General features: G+C 39.5%; 1 protein-coding gene across 3 annotated transcripts in view; it reads right to left on the bottom strand.

The window, feature by feature from the left end:
* The window catches only part of Utp4 (UTP4 small subunit processome component), a 28,362-nt gene that overhangs the window by 1,361 nt on the left and 10,322 nt on the right, over positions 1-16,679 (bottom strand). For 2 of the 3 annotated variants that reach the window (XM_046434402.2, XM_046434403.2), the window contains 10 exons: positions 15,850-16,061; positions 13,796-13,967; positions 13,600-13,691; positions 11,875-11,971; positions 10,605-10,669; positions 8,891-9,013; positions 8,280-8,436; positions 7,025-7,131; positions 4,639-4,734; positions 1,653-1,838 (listed from right to left, as the gene is read on the bottom strand). In XM_046434402.2, the coding sequence (XP_046290358.1) occupies positions 1,653-1,838; positions 4,639-4,734; positions 7,025-7,131; positions 8,280-8,436; positions 8,891-9,013; positions 10,605-10,669; positions 11,875-11,971; positions 13,600-13,691; positions 13,796-13,967; positions 15,850-16,061 (1,307 nt within the window). The remainder of the gene's footprint in view (positions 1-1,652; positions 1,839-4,638; positions 4,735-7,024; positions 7,132-8,279; positions 8,437-8,890; positions 9,014-10,604; positions 10,670-11,874; positions 11,972-13,599; positions 13,692-13,795; positions 13,968-15,849; positions 16,062-16,679) is intronic. The other variant, XM_046434404.2, reaches the window with a different exon arrangement.

The raw sequence follows: 16,679 nt of genomic DNA, 5'->3' as shown, positions 1-16,679 counted from the left end.
ACAGTTGTGGAACTATTCCAGTTATACCTCAGATAAATAGGGCAGGAGGAGGCAAGAAAGCACTTGGTAGTCCACGAGATCAAAGGACCCAGCTAAGGCTTTTGGCTAATCTCACCAGCAACACTTTGTCAGAATGGAATAAATCAGCATGTGCAGAAACTCAGCCCACACAGGATTTGTGCTTTCTAGACTCTTCCCCAACAAGATCACAGACTGGCTAACTGACTGAAGTTCTCCCCAGGTGAAACCTCAACACAAACCACTCCCAGTGATGTCACTGACACCTCAAGAAATGGCCTCTGGCGAAACAAATGATACTTCCATCTCTGACTTCTTGGGAAATAACTGTTCCCAGCTTGAGGAAGTGATGGACTTATCACCAAGGCTTGAGAAAAAGCCATCTGGACCAAGTTACAGGGAAGCATGCGAGTAGGAGGGGCCCTTCCTGTATCACTCATCTTGCAGAAGGCACTTGTCAGCCAGCTCTGCTTCCCACACCCAGAGGACACAGGGCCCACGAGATGAATTTCAGTGACACATCCCTATGCACACCTCCTTTAGAACCATCTGCTTGTTTCCCCATGCTCCTTCCACCCCGACCTTCGTAGATACACCAAAACAGCCAATGTTGGTTGTAATCTAAGCCCAAAGTGCAGTGCTGGCATGGCCATAACCCATAATGCTCCTAGGAAAGAAAGCCTCTGCCCAGTAAAGACATGTATATTTGGGGGCTAGGGTTGTGGCTTAGCGGTAGAGCACTTGCCTGACATGTGCGAGGCCCTGGGTTCGATCCTCAGCACCACATAAAAATAAATAAAATAAAGATTGTAGGCTGGGGCTGTGGCTTTGCAGTAAGTAGAGCACTCGCCTAGCACATGCAAGGCCCTGGTTCAATCCTCAGCACCACATTAAAATAAAGGTATTGTGCCCAACTACAACTAATAAATAAATAAATAAAGACTGTGTCCATCTACAACTGAAAAAATATCTTTACAAAATTTTATAAAGGGCTGGGGCTGTAACTCAGTGGCAGAGCACTTGCCTAGCATATGTGAGGCACTGGGTTCGATCCTCAGCACCACATAAAAATAAATAAAATAAAGGTATAAAAAAATTAAAAAAAAAAAAAAAGACATGTATATTTGGGGTAAATCAAACAGCAGCTTGCAAAGAATCATAGTCACGAAGAAAGGACTTTTTTCTGACTGAACTTTACTCAAGACTTTAAGACCAACTCCTCCCTGCTACAGGATCTTTAGCCAAGGGATACAGTGGTCAAAACATCTAATTTAACGAAACCACTTTATTCAGCCACCCTAGGATTTTGAGTTGAAATAAGTTCGTCAAATCAATGGTGTTCCCTGATGAGAGTGATCTTGTGAATACCAACCCAATCACTTTTCTACTTAAGTTTGTGTGCTTACTGGCAAAGTAGAGAAATAATCATATCAACAAACACCAGCATACAAAGGCTAACCCCTTCCCTGAAAGCCTCCCAACAGCGGAAATGCAAATGAGGAAATATATCAAAAGCTGCTTTCCACCAAAAAATATACTAGGATACTTAATTCTGATTCTTTCTCTCATTAGTCTCTAAGAATTTGAAGATTCCTAAGTGAAAAACATTCAGGGGGGGATAGTGCAGAACTCACCAAAGACTTATCAATGATGCAGAACATGTAGGCATCATGGAGGAGGATGTGCATTGGTCTCTTGGGATGAAAACTGATGTGTGTGATGGGAGTATCTCTTTGAAGCCAAAGATGGTGAAACCCCTGTTTCTGGATATTCCGGCTCCACTCTGTGTACTGTTTTTCTGGGATACTGTACTCAAATACCTGATGAAAGTAAAGATTCAGAGGGAATGTAGCTCAGTACCCACAAAAATCCAAAAGGGTCATAACCTTTATGGGTCTTAGCCCTGATTCCTGAACAGAAAATATCTAAACAATACTTGACTATACCATATTTAGTCTTATGCTTTCCTACCACTTGTTTTTAAATGTAAAGGTAAACTACAGAATAAGAGAAAAGAAGTTATCCTGCAATCTCCCCCACACACTTTTTTTTTGATATGGGGGATTGAACCCAAGGGTGCTGTACTACTTGCGCCACCAAGCCACATACCCAGACCTTTTATTTTTTTAGGGTACTAGGGATTGAATTCAGGGGTACTTGACCACGGAGCCACATCCCCAGCCCTATTTTGTATTTTATTTAGAGAGAGGGTCTCACTGAGTTGCTTAGCACCTTGCTTTGCTGAGGGTGGCTTTGAACTCTCAATCCTCCTGTATCAGCCTCCTAAACTGCTGGGATTACAGATACGTGCTACCACACCTAACTATTTTTTGAGACAGGGTCTCACTAAGTTGCCGACACTGGCTTTGAACTTGCAATCCTCTTGCTTTAGTCTTCTGAGTTGCTGGCATTATAGGCGTGTGTCTCAGTACCCAGCTACCCTGCAATCTTTTTTTTTTTTTGCCTAAGTGAAAGAAGTTTTATTGATAAGCAGGTAGAACAGTCACAAAAATACAACATGCAACACACACACAAGAACTGGAAAGTTGCCAGACAGCCCCCGCTCTCCTTCCTGATCTTCTATTTTCTCTACATTGACTCTCTCGGCTTACAAGCCTGGCTCCTGCTCCCTTGTAACGTTGGCCCATCCAGTTCAGATTTGCCTTGGAGCCAGTGAACTCCTATATCCAAGGAGTTCAGAGCCAACTACTATTTGACCAGAATTTGTCTTTTTGTCCAATTCTTGGGCAAGAGTCTGATTAGCCAAGCTCCCCTGCCTTTGTGACCTGTGGCTGCCTCTAATCTTGTTGGGGAGTGGCAGTGGGGGCAAACCTTGGATCTTGATCTTTCTCTTCCTGAAGACAAGAACAGCCTTCAATTTGTTTTTCTTCTTCTTCCTTTTTTTTTTTTTTTTTAGAGGTAGTAGGGGACTGAACCCAGGGGCTTCCTACTACTGAGCATCCCCAATCCTTTTTAATTTTTTATTTATGAGAGAGGATCTGCCTAAATTGATGATGCTGGTCTCAAATCTTAATTCTCCTGCCTCCGCCTCCCTAGGTGCTTGGATTACAGGCATGTGTCACCACACTCAGCTGGACTTCAGTTTCTTGCTCACATCTTTTCAGAGACTTTTCATGCATATAATAATATTGTTCTGTACCATACTTTTTTCATTTACCCTTATACTGTGGAAACTGGTACCTATCGATACCCCCTTTTTTCCATGTTTTTAACAGATGTAATATTTGTACTTATTTATGGACTACAGTGTTGTAATTCAGTACATATACAAAATATATAATAATCAAATCATAGTAATTAGCATTTCCATTTCCTTGAACACCATTACTATGTGTTGGGATTCTCTATGCTCTTCTAATTGTTTTGAAATACAAAACTTAACTGTTAATTGTGCCCTTTTGAAGAACACAATCAACAGTAATAATCCACTCACTTTATGGATTAATCATGATTTACTTATCTCATCTGCTTAAATGGACATTAGGTTGCTTATAATCTTTGGCTATTCCAAAAAAGGCTACAATTTATTCTTTGTCTTTTTTGCACAACTGAACACATAAAGGAAGAATGCGCAGAAGTGGAACTTCTGAGTAAAAGTCTATATGGACTTAAAAATTCTGAAGAAACTGCCAAAATGCCCTCCAAAGGGGTACACTAATTTATGCAATGCATCAGAGGGTTCCTTCGCTCATAACACTTTGTATTTTATTAACTCTGTAATCCTTGCTAATCAAACAGGTACAAAAAAAAATTCCCACCAGTTTTAATAACTGAAAAAAGTTAAGGGAACAATGGATAGTAAAAGATGTCAGGTGGACAAAAGCAAGGCTGTACCTTCACTAAACTTCAGCCTTCGGTCAAGGACTCAGTGAGAGATTTCAGTTTTTGGACACAGTGTGTGTGTCTGAGTGTAAAAACTGCTCATCACAGTACTAAGTAGCATTTGCCTAAAGGTCTACCCAAATATGCTCCCTAGATCACATTTAATCTTTCTAAGGTCAGGGGGATATATGATGATGTTTCTTATCATCTCCACTTTACAGATGAGACAGAATATTGATGATGTCTGATTTCCTCACTTGCACAGGTAAAAGTGGATTATACATTCTTTAATCACTATGAATTCTCAAAATCTTGTCATCCCATATTCAGCTTAGGACCTGAGCCCATGTTATCTATTAGTCTAAAATTAATAATGAGTGGAATGAGCACATCAAAATTCCTCCACCCAGGCTGGGATTGTGGCTCAGTGGTAGAGCGCTGTCTTGCATGTGCGAGGCACTGGGTTCAATTCTCAGCACCACATATAAATAAATGAATAAAAATAAAGATCCATCAGCATCTTTAAAAAAAAAAAAAAAAAATTCCTCTATCCTCCTGTTTCTGTGCTCTAGAATCTGTTTCACCATGCAAACTGTGCCCATCAAAACAATAGGTATTGGTAGCCTAAGATGAGTCCAGGTCACGCACAGAAGCTTCTCTTCACACAGGACAAATAACTGTATGCTGTGCCTTCTGAGAAAAGATCCTTCAACCTTACCTCAGCTTCCATGTTACTATCTAGTAGAATGGAATTAGAAGCACTGAACTTTCTCTTACCTGCTGGTCAGAATGAGCGATGACAAGGTTGTTACTAATGGGTGCAATGGCCAGAGCAGTCACTGGAAAATTATAAGCAGGCACTGTGCAGTGAAGCTGGGAAAAAAATAACAGAAAGAAAGAACAACTCTTTAAGGTACCTTCCCTCAAGAATGACTAGATGGTGTAGGTCAGTTTTTTTTCGGTGTTTTTTTGTTTTCGTTTGTTCGTTTACTTTTTGGTACTAGGGGTTGAACTCAGGGGCACTTAACCACAACCCCAGCCCTTCTTTTGTATTTTATTTTACTAACAGGGTCTCACTGAATTGTTTAGGGCCTTGCTAAATTAATGAGACTGGCTTTGAATTTTCAACCCTCCTGCCTCAACCTCCCTAGCTGCTGGGATTATAGGTGTGCACCATGGTGCCTGGCTCATTTTTATTTTTTTGATGCTAGGATTAATCCCTTATACATGCAAAACAAGTGCTCAATCACTGAGCTACACCTCTAACCCGAGTAGGTTTTTTTTTTTATTTTAAACTGCTCCTTGGAACTCAAAAGAATTCTAAAAAGTTTCCATAAACTCCAGGCATTTCACTGTCAATAAACCTGACTTTCATTTTTTAAAAAAATTTGGTACCAGGGATTAAACTCGGGCAGCACTCGCTCACAGAGCCACGTCCCCAGCAGATTTTGTATTTTATTTAGAGACAGAGTCAACTGTGTTGCTTAGTGTCTTTCTTTTGCTGAGGCTGGCTTTGAACTCGTGATCCTCCTGTCTCAGCCTCCCAAGATGCTGGGATTACAGGTGTGTGCCACTGCACCCAGCTTGACTTCTTCTTCTTTTTTTTTTTTGTGGTGTTGGGGATTGAACCCAGGGCCTTGTGCATGTGAGGCAAGACTCTATCAACTGAGCTATATCCTCAGCCCCTTGACTTATATTTAGAAAACTGACAGCATCTGCAGAAAATTCAAGAGGCAAGCTTTTCCAACCAGGTGTGGTGGTACACACCTTTTATCCCAGCTACTAGAGAGGCTGAGATAGGAAGCTCTCAAGTTCAATGTCAGCCTTAGCAATTTAGAAAACCCTGTTTCAAAATAAAAATAAAAAGGTCTATGGATGTGGCTCAGTGGTAGAATGCTTCAGGGTTCAATTCCCAGTACCACCAAAAAAAGAGTACAGCTTTTCCCTCAGAGTACATTTGTCTGAATGAACTCCTCATAAATATGCCTCTGATCAGGACACCTACAGCTCTAGTCTACACTGGGTTTAAAATAAATTAATGCCTAGGGAGGATATTTATGTACAATTGCAAAGTACACATGCACTAAAGAAGGTTCTTTTATTTTTGATGCTGGGGATGGAATCCAGGGCCTTTCACATATCAGGCAAGTGGTTTACCAATGAGCTATTCCCTAACCCATAAATACTCTTTGAAATGGCAAGCGAAGCTCAAAGGTAAATTTTTAGTACATGGCAGGAACATATAATAAAGGTTAAGTTCTGTATGCAGTAACACACAAATCTATGAAAATGTATTTTGGTGTCTATAAACTCTAATGCTTACTGTAAATTTTGAATAGTTCTAATCTGATTTTTGTGAGGAAGATGAGGACTTGGTAAGTCATAATTCGTGACTCAGTTTTTTGTTTTGTTCTGTTTTGTTTTTGGTACTGGGGATGGAATTCAGGGGCACTCAATCTCTGAGCCACATCCCCAGCTCTTTTTTTGTATTTTATTTAGAGACAGGGTCACACTGAGTTGCTTAGCACCTTGCTTTTTGCTGAGTCTGGCTTTGAACTTGCGATCCTCCTGGCTCAGCCTCTGAGATGTTGGGATTACAGGTATACGCCACCTCACCTGGCATGAATATCAGATTTTCAAATTTCTATGCATGAATAGTTTTGTCATTTCCAGTGACTGATTTTAATGTAACAGAGCATGGCTTCTGAATTTCAACAAAGTAAATCAAGAATCTAAAATAGGATAAATTTTTGGTTAGAAAAAAAGTCTAAGATGACTATTGTAGTGCATGCTTGTAATCCTAGCAATTTGGGAGGCTGAGGTAGGAAGATTACAAATTTGAGGCCAGCCTTGGAAATTTGGCAAGACTTGTTTCAAAAAATAAAAAAGGAGGCTGGGGTTGTGGCTCAGTGGTAAAGTGCTTGCCTAGCATGCTTGAGGCACTGAGTTCGATCCTCAGCACCACATAAATGTAAAAGAGAGATATTGTGTCCACTTAAATACATTTAAAAAATTAAATTAAAAAGGGATAGGGATATAGGGATACGGTACAGTGCTTGCATAGCATGTGTGAAGACTTGGGTTCAATACTCAGTATTGCAAAAAAAACCAAAACAATAACAACAAAACCCGCCAGACTGCTGTTATGAAATCCTACACTTACCTTTAGATGCTTTACATTGTACACATGGACTCCAGCACTAGTTCCTGATGCTGCTAGCCAATTACCATCTGGACTGACTGCCAAAAGACACATGGCCTCCACTGTCCCTGTAAGGGCAAGAGAACAATTAAGTCTGTGAATTTACAATGTCCACAGCCAGCCTTGCCCTGGAGATGATGACAGAAACCAACAAGACCAACAGAGTTTTAAATCACTGATAGGATAATCTATTGAGTTATTGTAAATTAGTCCTGAATTTTAACTTGTCTAGTTTTTAACTAGCCAATCCTCATGTAAAGAGACCAGAGAAATAAAAATAAAGACATCACTTGCTCAGATCTGAGTAAGACAGTTTCTGTGCCAAAATATGTGCTACATGAACCCCCTGCCCCAAACAATGAAAAAGCTTTATAACAGGACATATACCAGCTGCTAAAGAATGGGTGGCAATAACAGAAAGCATGCTAAAAGTGTCAGTCTAACAAGTTTTATTATAAAAATCATAGGTACTTTATAAATACTATCAGTTTAATTTATCTGAACCCTACTGGTATGCTTCTGGAACAGCTTATGAACAGGGAGAGTTAAAATTCAAAGAGTTGACTTCCCAGGCTGATGGAGACTACATGATAATGAAGCAGATAAAAGTGAAGGGATGGGAAAAGCCCATGAGAAGTATCCAATTATCAGTTTTAAGCTGCATGCTAAATTTAAGGCTACAACAGTTGACTCAGTAATAGTCACACTCACTCATGCATACTCATGCATGAAAAAAATAGTCATAAACATAAAATGAACACAGGTAATGAAACTATAGACAAAAGGATATCTTCACTTTTTACAAACAACCAACCAAAATGTAACATGTCCACAAAATCCCTACATTCAAACACATTCGAAAACACCAAAAAATTAAGGGTAGTTATTTCTGGGCATCGGGATTAAAGATGATTTTAACTTTTTTCTTTCTCTGCTAACAAAACTCTTGAAGAAGCATGATGAAACTTCTCTGGCCCCAAATAAGGAAATCAAAAATCCAGCGAGAAAAGAGTAGGTGTGAAGAATATTTCAGATCTCATCCAGCATCTTCATCTGCCAGATACCCCCTCCTACTTTAAATTGCAAACACGTGAGTGAATGTATTTGCTGGGTGGGAAGAACATGCAGGAACACCCAACACTGAGGTCTAGGAGGAAAAAAAGTTATATTTGAAACTCTAACAACTCTCCCCCGTGGCTAGTTAACAAACTCCCACCTGACTGAGGCTGGAAAGAATGGAGGTGCTTGAAGCTTCCTTCCAACAGTTGAAAGATGTGGAGAGACCCTTGATTTGATGCCACAAAAAACTTTTTTGAATCTTCAGAAAACATAATCTGAAGCGCAGAGCGAAGGAATGCAGGCATTTTGGAAACCTTTGGGAGAACCAACAGCATATACCAGTGAGAAAGAAGGCAGATCAACAGCCCAACAAAAATAATCACATCCAGGCTTAAAAATCAGTAACATTTCCCATCTCGAAGCAAGCCAATCAACTAAGGGCCTAGAGCACTAGTATGCCTACTGTAACTGTGTGTCTCCCTTTTCATCATGACAGTAAATGCTCAATTTCCTGCAATGGAACAACTAAGCTATATGAAACTACTAAGCAGGAAAGCATAAACTTTATTGCTACCTTTAGCATTTTCCTACCCCTCTCAAAAATATAAATCAATTCAAAATGAAAATAAAAGACTATTTTGTAACAGCTGTCTCCAAATAGCTTTTCACTGAGCAAGTATTCTCATCTAATTCATTTTCACCTCATACAGAAATCACACATCTAGGAAGTTTCTTCTTATGCAACCACATATTTCAAGTATCACTTACCCTTTTGAGGTTTATGTTGTCATGTTCATAATTCAGCCGATAGAGAAAAACCCGAGACACTGTGGAATAGGCTATCCAGCTTCCACATGGGGAGATACAGCTGCAAATAATGTTCTCAGGGCCCTGACAACAGTGGGAAGCAAGACTGAGAGTGCAAAACTTAAGACAAGATTCAGTAACATAAATCCTCAGGCTTTTGCCCTCTGGATATTTCCACAAATGACTACACATAATCCTCATAAATTTGTGTCACTCTTATTTCAGAAGCAGAGAATCTAACTGATGTGACTTTGATTTCCAAATCCAAGAACAAAGGTCTATCATACTGCACACTTACCTTGCTGCTTTCGTTAACTCACAAGTAGCCTCACACTAAACCTCAACTTGAGAAACCTGAGTAGGGAAGCATTTAATGCAGAAAAGCTTGGAGGGATAGTACTGACTTTCTGTTTTGCCTGTTACACCCCAATTTTAAAATCTATAAGAACAAATGAAAAATATTTGGAGAAGAAAGAACAAAAGTACCATGTAACATTTACAGAATTTTTTAAAGTCTACAAGAACAAATGAAAAATATTTGGAGAAGAAAGAACAAAAGTACCATATAACATTTACAGAATTTTTAAAAATTTTAAAATTTTATTTGTGCCATCTAGAAAACAAAGTGATGATTTCCTTCTTTCTTTTTTATCTTGCAGTAGTGGGGACTGAACCCAGGGGGACTCTATTATTGAGCTTTTTATTTTCTGAGATAGAGTCTCACTAAGTTGGCCAGGCTGGCATTGAACTTGCAATCCTCTTGCCTTAGCCTCCCAAGTAGTTGTAATGACAGGCATGTGTCACCATGCCTGACAATTTCTGTGTGTGTGTGTGTGTGTGTGAGAGAGAGAGAGAAAGAGAGAGAGAGAGAGACAAAGATATGGAAGAAAGGCTACAAAACTAACCAATAATTTCAGAAAAGGAGAATAAAGAGGTGGTATAAAATATAAACTACTGATATTGCTTGCTTTGTTTTTCTTTGGTTTGTTTTAGGGGTGCTAGGGATTGAACCCAGAACTTGGTGCATGCTGGGCAAGCATTCTTGTCACTGAGCTCTATCCCCACCCCTTAAATTCTTTATAATGAGACACTAATACAAATATTTGTGTCATTCAAGATTTTTTAAAAAGAAATATAAAAATATGTAGAGTGCAGCCCTATTAATGTAAAAAGGATACATATAGGCCCAAAGGTGGAAATATTTTCTGCATATATAAGAAGTTATTGGCAGTGCTGATCTCTAGGAGGGTATAGTGGGGGTGTGGTGAGGGGAGGATCATGTTTCATTGTACATCCATCTAGCTATTTTCATAACAATATCAAGAGAAGCAAAAATACACAATTTTTAAAATATATATATATTTTTTTAGTTGTTGATGGACCTAGTACCACAGTGGTTCATGTGGTGCTAGGAATCAAACCCAGTGCCTCACACATATGAGGCAAGCACTCTACCACTGAGCTATAACTCCAGTACCCACAATTTCTTTTATACATTCATTTAATAAATACTGAATGTTCAACTTATCCTCACAAGAAATTCAGCTCCGGATTTCCTTCATTTAAATAAGTTTTAGAATTTATGACGTTTTTGACATGAACCAAGTAACCCTCAAAATTCAGAATGGGAAAAACACTCTGGATTTTAGGGCCTAAATATACAGGGCCTCCTTACCTTTGTCTTGAGATGTAGTAAATGATCTGCATTTTTAGAGAGTGGAAGGGTATCACCATTCTTGCCTGAAATAAGAAAATTTGCCTTTTTCTTATCAAATGAAGATTATCTGTACAGTGTTTTCTCCTTAAAAAGTCATTTCTTGGTAGAATGGACTCTCCTAGTTGGAGGCACACAGCTTTATGGATATATGGAAAGAAAAGCAGTGACTACTTCTACCCTATGATACATCATCAAACATCTGAATCTCTATCTCCCAGTGGCATGCTGGTGGGTAGAAGAGGAGTTTGTGTGGCCTCAACTTGACTCCACTTTAAATAAAAGGACTCAAATACAGGACTGTCCCTATCCATTTTTTTTTTTTTAAACTGTTGCTATCTCAGTCAAGCTAGGACAAATTGTGACCCTACAATCCTTACCTAATGACAATGTCTATATAGAAGTTGAAAGAGATGATCCAGTATCCTATTCAAGATTTTTTTTTTTTTTTGTATCAGGGATTGAACCCAGGGATGCTTAACCACTAAGCCACATCCCCAGCCCTTTGTGCTTTTTTTTTTTTTTTTAAAGAGAATTTTTTAATATTTATTTTTTAGTTCTGGGCGGACACAACATCTTTGTTTGTATGTGGTGCTGAGGATCGAACCCGGGACGCACGCATGCCAGGCGAGCACGCTACTGCTTGAGCCACATCCCCAGCCCGCCCTTTGTGCTTTTATTTATTTTTTTTGTAGTTGTAGCTGGACACAATACCTTTATTTTATTTATTTTGCTGAAGATCAAACCCAGGGCCTCACATGTGCTAGGCAAGCACTCTACCACTGAGCTACAGCCCCAACCCCTTATGTTCTACTTTGAGACAAGGTTTTGCTAAGTTGGTTAGGGTCTCACTAAGTTGCTGAGGCTGGCATTAAACTTGCGCTCTTTCTGCCTCAGCCTCTTGAATTGCTGGGATTACAGGTGTGCACCACCGCACCCAGCTCTTACTCAAGATTTCTACACTATAATTTGTGTTGCTTGTTCTTGCAGGAGGGAAAACCGTAAGTTTCCATCAACACAGAAAAATTTACTCTTTCCATAAGCAGAACAACTATAATTCTGATTTTTAGTATTTTCTCTACAGTTATCTTTCTTTTTTCTTTTTTTTTTTGCAGAGTTGGGGATCAAACCGGGTCCTCCGGCAAAATAGGCAAGCACTATCTATCGCTAAGTCACACCTCCAGTTCTATGGTTTTCTTACAGGGGGAAAAAAAACTTTCTTCCCTCTTACCTGTTGCCACTGTGGATCCCAGTCGCCAAAGTTCCAAGTGATGAGCAAACTGGAAGAGGAGAAGCTGCTTCTTTTTTGAACAAGAAATGAGACATCGCTGTATCAAAGAATTGAAAAGTTATAAATAGGCCAGGGTCATTTGATGTCTCAGTACCAGGCGCAGCAGCAACTTTTTAGCACATTTTGAAATCCACTGACTTGATAAACATTTTGTTAACTACTAACACAGGGCCTGTCCTAGGATTTGAGAACATGACAATGACTAAAAACTATTACTACCCTCAAAAAGCTTCTGGTTTAAAGCTTCTTTAAACCAGACATGGTGGCACAACTCTGCAATCCCAGCTACTTAGGAGCTACAACGGGAGGATAGGAAGTTTGAGGCCAGCCACAGCATTTAGGGAGACCCTGTCTCAAAATAGAAAAAAGGCTGGGGATGTAGCACAGTAGTAGGACACCCCTAGGTTCAATCCCCCAACACCACAATGATAAACAACTGCACTACAGTATGCTAAAAAGTTTAACATGCCCGAGCACAGCATGCAATGGAAAAAAGTAGAAGATATCTAATCTAACCTTGTGGAGGAAAAAATAGGAGCCCAGATGAGGTTTACTGGTAAAGATTAGTCAGGCAAAGAAAGCAAGGCAAGATGTTCTAAGTAGGCTGTACCTACTATATGAAATAGTTCAAAGGTCAAAGAGCATTCAAGGGAATAAAAACACACTTTTCAGAATGGTTAGACTGTTTGGGGTGGGGGTTGTACAAGTATGTGAAAGGAGAGGTGAGGAAAAGTGAAGGACCAGTCCAAGATCAAGACAGGTAAATATGCCACACTAAAGAATTAGGTCTCTCTGCAGTAGGCAGTAGGGACAACCAAATGCTTTGAAGCATGGAGCAATGAATAGTTGCTTTTTAAACAGATCAATGGAGAATAGGCTAGAATGACCCAGATGGAAATGAAATGAGATCATTAAGGAAGCTACTGTAAAGGAATCCATATCAGAAAACGTACTAATCCAAACTAGAACAATGGCAGCACAAAGAAATAGCTTGATTCAAGAGATAATAACGGGGCTGGGGATGTGGCTCAAGCGGTAGCGTGCTCGCCAGGCATGCCTGCGGCCGGGGTTCGATCCTCAGCACCACATACAAAGATGTTGTGTCCGCCGAAAACTAAAAAAATAAATATTAAAAAAAAAAGAGATAATAACGACTATGTCCACCTCATCAAATCATTAAATACATGTAGTTTTGTATATCAAATGTATCTCAAGAAAGATGTATATATGCATGTTTGTGTATATGTAAATATACACACATAAAATAACAATGAGGAGACTTAGTGAAATTGGTGATGAATGGAACGTGGAAGCAGGTGTCGAGGACTACTGACTTACGAAGATGGCACTATTTACCTAGAAACTCTAGAAGCCTAGATTTTACTCCTTTCATCCAAAAATATAGAGTCCACCCTCAAAAACAAAAAGAATTATCATTAACCACAATTATTTGGGAAAAAAAATTATTTTCCCAGAAAGTGAACTAGGGTGATGCTATTGTCTCAAAGAATGTCTTTGCAGGAGGCTTGCATAAGAAATAGAAGAATGAAGAAGGTAGCTACAGCAAAATCCCACAATTTACCCCACAAGTATGAGCTGTGTTCAGTCTTATAGGACATAGGGTCAGGAAGATGAGGGGCCAACAGAGGGTGGGATGATACTTACATGAGGAAATGTGATTTTTCGGAGAGCAGCATCATAATTCTTCACCTCCACCTTCTCCATGAGAGGACGAATAACCAGGTGGGTGTCAGTGCCTGGGCAAGGGGGAGGTAAGGAGATTACAGAATGAGAACTTACGTATGAAAACGACCAGAGCTGAGCAGAATAAAGCAGCAGCCTGACAGAGAGCAAGACCCACCTCCAGATATCAGTGCGGTTGGGCTGTGGGCCACAGCACGCACGTCATGTGTGTGGTGCTGGAATGGTTTGGTCCGCACCCACTGCTTCTCATTGCTATTGGAAGTCACAGAAACCAGCTGAAAATGGAATATTGTGCCCTCGGCTGTGCCCACCACAAAACTGTCTTCTTGCTGAAAAATTAAATAATGAGGCAGGTACATGTGAACAAAACAGGGTCCAGATGGAAAAATATTCCATAAAATTTTTCTGTCTAGGCAGCTTAGAGAAAACTCATACCCAGAATTAGAAAGAAGGGAGGTTCCTGGGGGCTTTTTCCCTCTGGAAGCTAGCAATTCCACTAGAGGAGCAAGGTCATATGTAGGTAACAATGCGCCCCCTATTGGCTAAATTAACAATCAGCACTTCCAACTGTTAAGTTTTACAGTCACACACTGCATGTTTCAATCAACAGGCTACACACAGGAAGGACGGTGCTCACATAAAAATTAAAAATAGAGCTAAAAATTTCATATTACCTAGTGAAATTATAGCCATCAAATGTTGTAGCATGAAACATTACATGTTCATGGTGATGCTGGTGTAAACAAATCTACTGCACTGCCAGTTGTGTAAAAGTACAGCACATACAATTACGTACACTAGTTGTGCACTATAAGAGGCTGTACTTACTATCAGTTTGTGTAAGTATATTCTATTATGTTCACACAACACCAAAATCACCTAATAATGTATTTCTCAGAACATTTCCCTGTCATTAAGCAACACATAACTGTATATAAACTGGGTTCACTACAAAAGACAAATAAGTGAATAAACTAATCAAGAAATACAGTAGCCCTTTATAAGAAAATTTAAATTATAAACCACAAAAGAGATACCTGAACAAAGAAATCCATATCACGTTCTTTAATAGGAATGTTTAACATGATAAAGACATCATCATAAAGAAAATACAGAAGTTATATATGATGCAATAAATACACCAATTGTACTATAAAAATAGACTTTCATTTAAAACTAGAAAAAGGTGTTTCTAAAATTCATGTAAAGAAATAAATAACAAAGACCCCCAAAACCCAAACCCATAACACAAACAAAAATCCTAAACAAGAATACTAACAAGGTTGCTGGGAATATAGCTCAATTGGTAGAGTGCTTGCCTTGCATGTAAAAGGTACTGGGTTCAATCCCCAGCACCACCAAAAAAACAAAAAAACCCAAGAATAGTAACAAGGTTTTGTAACCAAAAAAATTGAAAATAGAGATTCATATAAATATACTTGTACATCAACATTCACAGCAGTATCATTCACAATAGCCAAAAGAAGGAAATAATGCAAATGACTGAAATAACCCAAATGGCCATTAACACATGAATAAACTGATATGGTGTATATATATATACACACAGTGGAATTACTCAGCTTTAAAAATAAATAAAAGCTGAATAGCCCTTATTTGAAATGCTTGGGACCAAGTGTTTCAGATCTCAGAATTTTTATACTTTGGAATATTTGCATAGACTTTACTGGTTGGAATTCAAAATTCCCAAATGCTCCAGAATCCAAAACTTTTTGAGTGTTGCTCTTTATTAATGGCAGAGAGAAACTAAGAATGGATAGAAAAGTGACTTGAACTTGCAATCGTCCTGCCTCAGCCTCCGGAGTCCCTGGGATTATAGGCATGCACCACCATGCCCAGCACTACACAGTTTTCTAATGCCCCCAAATAAACAGGAAGCATGAGAGCAGTTGTACAAAAGGAAAATAGTACTTCTCAAGATTCTTCTAGGCTGCTTGTACCCATCTACAAGCAGACTAGATTAATTAGGAAAGAGGGGTGCCTAAAGAAAACCTTGTGCTGATCTTTTAGAGAATATTTTCTAGCATTAGATACCATAGAAATGGTATGGGTTTTCAGGTGCATTTTCCCAACCTCATCTTCTTCTAGTACAACATCCAGATAATGCAAGAGTGTTTGGGGTGTGTCACTGACTCATACCACAGCCCTTCCATCTACACATTAATTACTCAAAACTGGGACCCTACTCACGTCTGCTACAGCAATGGACTGCACATCAGCATTTGAGATGAGATGGCTCTTGACAAGTGTCCCAGTAGCTGAGTCCCAGAACTGCACTTTCCCAGCAGAGTCCACACTTATGACTGTGCCATCGGACAAAAAGGCCACACCCCATACAATACACTTCCGCTTAGACACACCCATGTACTGCCTGTCCACGATCATCTTACGAACAGCGCTACCTGAAAAAGAAAAAAGCACACCTTTGGATATAACCCATTTCTCCTTCAGTTTTCAAAAACCACTTGTGGCAGGCATGATATGTTAGTTGCCTGAACATAGTAAAGAGTAACCATAGGGAATCCAGCCTTGAAACTTCAAATGGTTACCTGAAGAGGAGAGGGGAGAGAGGAGGGAGAATGAGGGCAAGATAGAGAACACAAATCCCTTCTGGGGAGGTGAAATGGAAAGAGACACATGGGACATTCATTTCAATCTGGCCCACTGCACACACATATTACACTGTGCTCTTTCCTAAAACTCCACACATGGGAAAGGGAGAGAAGGCAATGTTGACAAAATTTGGGGAACTAGAAAGCAGACTGGATAGTAACTTACTCAGTAGAATCCTGAATCTAAGACCCAACTGAGTTTCCCAACTCAGCCATGGGAAAACCAAGAAGCCATCTAATTTCTACTACAGAATTCTCAGAAATTGAGAACTCTAGACATTCTAAACACAGAGGTGAAAGCAGATGCTCAAAGGAGCAATAAATTAAATTTAAGAAAATTTAAGTAAATTTAAGAAGCTGGTGGAATTCTGAGAAGCCAGGCAACTGCCCAAACTCCATCTCAGCAGA

This window comes from Marmota monax, unplaced genomic scaffold (genome assembly GCF_021218885.2).
Source record: "Marmota monax isolate L192 unplaced genomic scaffold, Marmota_monax_Labrador192_F-V1.1 WCK01_AAM20220418_F8-fsc00024, whole genome shotgun sequence".
NCBI lineage: Eukaryota > Metazoa > Chordata > Mammalia > Rodentia > Sciuridae > Marmota > Marmota monax.
Note: the sequence above shows the minus strand (reverse complement) of the source record. Positions and strands in the feature narration are given on the sequence as shown.